Source organism: Sinocyclocheilus rhinocerous, unplaced genomic scaffold (genome assembly GCF_001515625.1).
Source record: "Sinocyclocheilus rhinocerous isolate Xijiao unplaced genomic scaffold, SAMN03320098_v1.1 scaffold735, whole genome shotgun sequence".
NCBI lineage: Eukaryota > Metazoa > Chordata > Actinopteri > Cypriniformes > Cyprinidae > Sinocyclocheilus > Sinocyclocheilus rhinocerous.
The window spans coordinates 67,750-75,730 of NW_015629505.1; the positions used below are offsets into that span (position 1 = coordinate 67,750).

The 7,981-nt window shown below is 42.8% G+C and overlaps 1 protein-coding gene across 3 annotated transcripts in view; it reads left to right on the forward strand.

Moving 5' to 3' along the window:
* The window catches only part of LOC107738966 (DNA-directed RNA polymerase II subunit RPB1-like), a 15,157-nt gene that overhangs the window by 3,180 nt on the left and 3,996 nt on the right, over nt 1-7,981 (forward strand). The window contains exons 7-28 of one of the 3 annotated variants that reach the window (XM_016550899.1): nt 663-883; nt 988-1,120; nt 1,213-1,337; nt 1,564-1,774; nt 1,868-2,077; nt 2,167-2,335; nt 2,415-2,509; nt 2,860-3,063; nt 3,245-3,467; nt 3,648-3,831; nt 4,069-4,240; nt 4,538-4,643; nt 5,127-5,332; nt 5,467-5,938; nt 6,056-6,156; nt 6,238-6,342; nt 6,568-6,750; nt 6,837-7,040; nt 7,125-7,311; nt 7,410-7,523; nt 7,645-7,794; nt 7,912-7,968. In XM_016550899.1, the coding sequence (XP_016406385.1) occupies nt 663-883; nt 988-1,120; nt 1,213-1,337; nt 1,564-1,774; nt 1,868-2,077; nt 2,167-2,335; nt 2,415-2,509; nt 2,860-3,063; nt 3,245-3,467; nt 3,648-3,831; nt 4,069-4,240; nt 4,538-4,643; nt 5,127-5,332; nt 5,467-5,938; nt 6,056-6,156; nt 6,238-6,342; nt 6,568-6,750; nt 6,837-7,040; nt 7,125-7,311; nt 7,410-7,523; nt 7,645-7,794; nt 7,912-7,968 (3,832 nt within the window). Of the gene's footprint in view, nt 1-662; nt 884-987; nt 1,121-1,212; nt 1,338-1,563; nt 1,775-1,867; nt 2,078-2,166; nt 2,336-2,414; nt 2,510-2,859; nt 3,064-3,244; nt 3,468-3,647; nt 3,832-4,068; nt 4,241-4,537; nt 4,644-5,126; nt 5,333-5,466; nt 5,939-6,055; nt 6,157-6,237; nt 6,343-6,567; nt 6,751-6,836; nt 7,041-7,124; nt 7,312-7,409; nt 7,524-7,644; nt 7,807-7,911; nt 7,969-7,981 lie in introns of all 3 variants that reach the window. The other 2 variants (XM_016550901.1, XM_016550900.1) reach the window with 2 other exon arrangements.

A 7,981-nucleotide genomic window follows, 5' to 3' on the forward strand; every position in this document is an offset into this window, starting at 1 on the left:
ATAACAAAGAGTGAAAAATTTAAGGGGGTCTGAATACTTTCCGTACCCACTGTATATTACAGGCTGTTGGCATGAATTGCACTCGTGGCGGAGCGGTAGTGGAGCGCCTTTGGAGCGAGTGAAAACCACGACGCTCCGACTTTTAAAAAATCCGCTCCTTGCTCCATTCAAAATCACACCTCTCCACTCACATACTCTGATTGTGAGCAACTGACAGATCTATTTCAGAACCAGCCACTATCAAAATAATCTGGCTGTGGGCGCGGGCCAGACATAATTGCTTGCGGGCCAGTTTTGGCCCACGGGCCGCCTGTTGCCGACCACTGCCTTAGAAGATCTGAATCCAGGCTACTATAAGAAGCAACAATTACATGATAATTAGCAGGATTAATAGTATTATTAATAAAAAATATAACATAAAATCTAAATAATAGTAGTAATGTTTTTAAGTATAATTTATCAACTATTAGCATTATTGTTAGAAATTATGTTTTGAAATTATAATAAAATGCATTTGTAAAAAGTCTGTGTACACAAAATAAAACTGCTGCATGATATGTCGTTGCAGCCAATTAAAACATAATTTATATTTAATCTGCAATTATGTTGAGTGGGGAAATCAGGAAATTTTCAATGAAGACTCTCATATGCTCTTGTTTCAGGCAATGCAAAAGTCTGGTCGTCCACTAAAATCTATCAAGCAGAGGCTAAAGGGTAAGGAAGGACGTGTCCGAGGTAATCTGATGGGAAAGCGTGTAGACTTCTCTGCCCGAACCGTCATCACGCCTGACCCCAACTTGCAGATCGACCAGGTCGGGGTTCCCCGTTCCATCGCCGCAAACATGACCTTCCCCGAGATCGTCACACCCTTTAACATTGACAGGTAATAGTAGTTTTTATCTCTTAATGAATACACATCTCACTTACAAAATATTTGAGTGTCTTCTGAGAGGTCTCCGTAACTCAGTGCTCTCCTTAACTTTACAGACTGCAAGAGCTTGTGAGGAGAGGTAACAGTCAGTACCCTGGAGCCAAATATATCATCCGAGACAACGGGGACAGAATTGACCTGCGATTCCACCCTAAGCCAAGTGATCTTCACCTTCAGATTGGATACAAAGTCAGTTTTGACAGGCTTTTTTTTGTTTGTTTGTTTAATGTAAGAATGTAATGTAATATTTGAATTTAAATCCTTTTTTTTTTTTTCTCTAGGTTGAACGACACATGTGTGATGGAGACATTATTGTGTTCAACAGACAGCCTACACTGCACAAAATGTCTATGATGGGCCACAGAGTGCGAATCTTGCCATGGTCAACATTTCGACTCAACCTTAGGTACACTGGATTTCTAAGACTTGATCCACCACATTATTTATGGATTGATACGTGGATAGGCACTTTATTACATTGGTGTACTGTATCATCAGTTATAATTGCTGAAATTGTAACTAATCGGTATAGAAATTTAATGGTCATATTTAGCACCTTCATTCTAATATAATGGTTTTTGACTTCATTAAGATTACAAACGCATTTTAAGAAGAAATTCCTTTCACTTTAGTGTGACAACCCCATACAATGCTGACTTTGACGGCGATGAGATGAACCTGCACTTGCCACAGTCTCTGGAGACCCGTGCTGAGATCCAGGAGCTGGCCATGGTGCCTCGTATGATCGTCACACCACAGTCCAACAGACCCGTCATGGGTATTGTGCAGGACACCCTGACAGCTGTGCGCAAGTTTACCAAGAGAGACGTCTTCTTAGAGAGGGTACGTATATTCAAAGCTGTGGGACAAAATTGAATGTGATGAGCTGTTAAGTTGTGCAGGTACTAATAAATCATTTTGTGTGCTTTGTTTTAGGGTGAGGTGATGAACCTCCTCATGTTTCTCTCCACATGGGATGGCAAAGTGCCCCAACCGGCTATCTTGAAGCCTCGACCTCTCTGGACTGGCAAACAGATCTTCAGCCTGATCATCCCTGGGCACATCAATGCCATCCGCACACACAGCACTCACCCTGATGAAGAGGACAGCGGTCCTTATAAACACATCTCCCCTGGAGACACTAAGGTGTAGTAGCGCAGCCCAGATATGGACATAGTTTTTGTGCAAAACTAAGTGTTTATGCAATTTTGTTCTCATTTCAATTCGTTTTGCAGGTGATTGTGGAGAACGGTGAGCTGATCATGGGGATCCTGTGTAAGAAGTCATTGGGAACCTCAGCTGGCTCTCTTGTCCACATCTCATACCTTGAGATGGGCCATGACATCACACGACTCTTCTATTCCAACATCCAGACTGTTGTCAACAACTGGCTGCTCATTGAGGGTAAAAAATAAGGATTGAAATGTGCAAATATTGAGTAAATTCAAGTCTGTCTGTCTTACAAGTATCTTGTCTGCTTCAGGTCACTCTATTGGTATTGGAGACTCCATTGCCGATAAGGCGACATATCAGGACATTCAGAACACGATTAAGAAAGCCAAACAAGATGTAATAGAGGTAAGTTGACATCATTAGGGATTTATAAATATAAAAGATCAGAATCAGAAAGAGCTTTATTGCCAAGTATGTTTGCACATACAAGGAATTTGTTATAGTGTAACAAGCTTCCAGTACACGGAGACGACAACAACACACAGATAATAAAAATAAGATGTGAATAAAATACACATTCATAAATATAAACCACAAAAAAATTATAAATTGTATGTACAGGTGTGCTATAGATAGAATAGGAATAGAATAAAATAAAGTTGTAGGGATGTACTAGGATTTAGGGTGATAAATACGTATAAGATCAGTGCTTTCGTACATGAATGCAGTTGTGCTTGATGATTTCTTTCTCGCAGGTCATTGAGAAAGCCCACAACAATGAGTTGGAGCCCACCCCAGGTAACACTCTGAGACAGACCTTTGAGAACCAGGTCAACCGCATCCTGAATGATGCTCGAGACAAGACTGGATCTTCTGCCCAGAAGTCATTGTCTGAGTACAACAATTTTAAATCCATGGTGGTGGCTGGTTCAAAAGGCTCTAAAATTAACATTTCTCAGGTGAGAAGAGACAGTAGATGGTGTTTAAATCTTAAAATAGTTCAAAAGCAAGTTGCTGCCTTTTTCAGACTAAAGGCTTAATATAATCCCAAGTGGCATTAATCTCAATGTGCATGTAAATGTGGTCCGTGTCAGGTTTTTTCACAATCTCTGTATTTGTTCTTCCTCTTCACCCATTTAGGTTATTGCTGTGGTGGGGCAGCAGAACGTTGAGGGTAAGCGAATCCCCTTCGGTTTCAAGCACCGCACTCTCCCTCACTTCATTAAGGATGACTATGGTCCAGAGAGTAGAGGCTTCGTGGAAAACTCCTATCTGGCCGGTCTCACACCAACTGAGTTTTTCTTTCACGCCATGGGAGGCAGAGAGGGTCTGATCGACACCGCTGTCAAAACTGCTGAGACAGGTAATGAACACACATGGACTGAGCAGCTATTGATGGCTAATACTAAATGTAATCTGAACTTCAAATCATAATACTTACTTCTAGTCTCTAAGTGAGATGTAAAATTGTCATCAGATTTGTCTTGGTTAAAGGCTGAAATTGTCTTCATGAGTTTTAATGAATTTCTTCTCGTTTCTTCAGGTTATATTCAGCGTCGTCTGATCAAGTCTATGGAGTCTGTTATGGTAAAGTATGATGCTACAGTCAGAAACTCCATTAACCAAGTTGTCCAGCTGAGGTATGGAGAGGATGGTCTGGCAGGAGAGGCTGTCGAGTTCCAAAACATGGCTACCCTCAAGCCATCCAACAAAGCCTTTGAGAAGAAGTTAGTGCTCATGTGTTCATTTAAGTATTTACAGGAATGCAATATTGCCAGTAGTTTAAACTAAGTAATAAATATTAGCTGTATTAACCCAAATCAACAGGGACATGAATAGTAAGCTATTTAGGAGTCTGTTTTCAAGTCATCACAGGTCATTGTTGGTCATTAGCTCAGAGCCAATATCCAGACTACTGACTAACGTCATTGATTTCAACTTTCTGCCTCTCTTTAATTGCACAGGTTCAAGTTTGACTACTCCAATGAACGAGCTCTCCGCCGCACTCTACAGGAAGATGTGGTGAAAGATGTGATGACCAATGCCCACGTCCAGAGTTCTCTAGAGAGAGAGTTTGAGAAGATGAAGGAAGACAGAGAGATCTTGAGGGCTATTTTCCCCACAGGAGACAGCAAGGTCGGACCCTTAAGAGCACCCTTTAAGCGCCATCAATATCCATATGCTCTTTGGATGGGATTATCCTCATTCTGTTACATCTGTATCAGATGTGATATAACACCGTGAATGTGAATAACACTGTATTTGCACACTTTTAACCATGCCATGGGCCGGCATACATTAGATTACAGTATTACAAGATATTTTTAATCTGCACAGTGTGTCCGCTATCTTGAACACGTTTTTTAATAAACAGCCATTTTGAACCTCCTGCTTCTTTAGAAATAACATAAGTGAACACTGTGTTTTCCATAGGTGGTACTACCGTGCAATTTGGCCAGAATGATCTGGAATGCTCAGAAGATTTTCCACATCAATCCTCGAACACCAACTGACCTCAACCCAGTACGAGTTGTGGAAGGTGGGTTTAACACATTGGTTTGTACTTTGAGCCTGTAAAGGGATTTTATTTAGGTATCTTTTAACTAACTTTTATTTTATTAACTTATTTTGACATGAACACTGTATACACTGCTTTAACCATCTTAAGACTTTCTGCGTTTGAGCTTGGGTCTCCCAGCAAAATAAAGACCCCTGCTTGTGGCAGCTAAATAAAGCCTGCTGATGATCCCTGTAGCTTACAACTGTCTTGTGGCAGACCTGTGCAAGCTGATTATAAAGGCCACTTTTGGATCTTTGTATACGTGTTGACTAAAGACAATATGCCAAACTCATGCACTTGACAAATCTGCACCTTTTAGAGGTGTCAGTAATTTTATGTAGCCCTGACCAATATGGCTGTTTTTACTTGTCATTATAGTCATGGCACCACCCTTTTATTGTCGTATTATTGGATTGAACTGTAAGCGTGTTGCACATGAATATGTGCTCTGGTTTTATGCAGGACTTTGTGACTTAAGTAAGAAGCTGGTGATTGTAAATGGTGAAGACCAGTTAAGCAGGCAAGCCCAGGAGAATGCCACTCTGCTCTTCAACATCCACCTGCGCTCCACCCTGTGCTCAAAGCGAATGACTGAGGAGTTCCGTCTTAGCACAGAGGCTTTTGAATGGCTGCTGGGAGAGATAGAGACCAAATTTAACCAGTCCATTGTAAGTAATGCTTGCTGAGGGTTGTCTGTCGGCACCTGAAAAAAGAAAGAAAATAGGAAGTAATATCATCTTTTATCCATTTATCAAGTTGTCTCATTGCCTGAAGCTGGATACTTTCTTATTGTTTTCCTCAGGCTCACCCTGGTGAGATGGTAGGTGCTCTGGCTGCCCAGTCTCTAGGAGAGCCTGCTACTCAGATGACCCTGAATACATTCCACTATGCCGGTGTGTCCGCCAAAAATGTCACTCTCGGTGTGCCTCGACTCAAAGAGCTTATCAACATCTCCAAGCGACCCAAGACCCCCTCCTTGACCGTCTTTCTCCTGGGCCAAGCGGCCCGTGATGCAGAGAGGGCCAAAGATATCCTGTGTCGGTTGGAGCACACAACCCTGCGCAAGGTCACTGCCAACACAGCCATTTATTACGACCCCAACCCACAGAACACTGTGGTGACTGAGGATCAGGAGTGGGTCAACGTGTACTATGAGATGCCTGACTTCGACGTGACCCGCATTTCACCCTGGCTGCTGCGTATCGAACTTGACCGCAAACACATGACTGACCGTAAGCTGACTATGGAGCAGATTGCAGAGAAGATCAATGCAGGTGGGCTTGAGATTATCACTGAATAAATGCATGTTAATACAACACTTTAAATGGCAAACAGCATGGACGCTGAGGTGATGGGTAATTTTCTTACTCTAATCTTTGTCTGTCTTCTAGGATTTGGTGACGACCTTAACTGCATCTTCAATGATGACAATGCTGAGAAACTGGTTTTGCGAATCCGCATTATGAACAGTGACGAGAACAAGTTTCAAGAGGTAATTAGAATTTTTACTGGTGAGCGCGTAACTGGCCTCTTCTCTCTGTGTTGAATTGTAAATGTTGAATCTTGTGCCCAGGATGAGGAGGTAGTGGATAAGATGGATGACGATGTCTTCCTTCGCTGCATTGAATCCAACATGCTGACAGACATGACACTGCAAGGCATTGAACAGATCAGCAAGGTATTTTTCTTCCAACTTCACTTTAGTAAACCTGACAGCCCATGTGGCAGTGCAGGTTCATCAAAAAAGGCACATGGCACTTACATGCTCCTGAGTAATGGGGATTGCTAATTGGCATCCACTTGAAATATAAAATGACACACAGGACACCTGTTTAAAGTTTTGTGGACTTCACAGATGGCCATGAGATTGGAGTTTAATTTCTCCTACTCTCTGCCCTTGTAGGTGTACATGCATCTACCACAGACTGACAACAAGAAGAAAATCATCATTACAGAAGAGGGAGAGTTTAAAGCCTTGCAAGAGTGGATCCTGGAAACGGATGGAGTCAGTCTTATGAGGGTCCTCAGTGAGAAGGACGTGGACCCTGTCAGAACCACCTCCAACGACATTGTGGAGATTTTCACTGTAAGAATTGTTTAATAGCTTGTGTAAAGTGTGTGACCTATTAAGTCCTGAGATCAAATTCAGAAATGTCGGCTCTTCAATTGCAGGTTCTTGGTATTGAGGCTGTGCGTAAGGCTCTGGAAAGAGAGTTGTACCACGTCATCTCTTTCGACGGTTCTTACGTTAACTACCGCCATCTTGCCTTGCTGTGTGACACCATGACCTGCAGGGGTCACTTGATGGCCATCACTCGTCATGGTATCAACAGGCAGGACACTGGACCGCTGATGAAGTGCTCTTTTGAAGAGACGGTGAGGCTCTGTTTAATGTTTTAAAATGGTATTTTGGTTGATCTGGTAAAGAAATCTTAAATATTATCCCTCGCTCTTCTGTAGGTGGATGTGTTGATGGAAGCCTCATCTCATGGTGAATGTGACCCAATGAAAGGAGTGTCTGAGAATATCATGCTGGGACAGCTGGCTCCTGCAGGCACTGGTTGCTTTGACCTGCTGTTGGATGCTGAGAAGTGCAAGTATGGTATGGAGATTCCCACCAACATCCCTGGTATCAGTGTTGCAGGACGTAAGTTGAACTTATTTTTTTGAATGCTTAAAGGCTTAAACCTTCTACTCTGTCCCCAAATTTAAACCTGTGGTTAATCATTGCTTTTTCCACCACAGCCACGGGTATGTTCTTTGGTTCTGCCCCCAGCCCCATGAGTGGCATGTCTCCTGCCATGACTCCCTGGAACACAGGAGCCACTCCTGCATATGGTGCTTGGTCTCCCAGTGTTGGTGAGTGAAGAAATGCTACAAACGGTTTTGTTTTACTGCCACCCATATTTTACAGTGCATTATCTTGTGTATGTTTACATTATTCCATTTCATGCCCTGTTCTTTATTTTTTCCCGTACAGGAAGCGGAATGACACCAGGTGCTGCAGGCTTCTCTCCCAGCGCTGCGTCTGATGCCAGCGGCTTCTCGCCTGGTTATTCTCCTGCCTGGTCTCCTACTCCTGGTTCTCCTGGATCCCCTGGACCAGCTAGCCCTTATATCCCCTCACCAGGTTACTATTTTGGTGGTGTTCTCTTTTTAATAATAATGGTCATTGTTTGCTTGGTTGTATTAGTAGGTTGCAAACCAAACAGGCCACTAATGCAATCCTTTCCGTTTTTCTCTTCAGGAGCCTTGTCTCCGAATTACTCTCCAACTTCTCCTGCCTACGAGCCTCGTTCTCCTGGTGGATACACCCC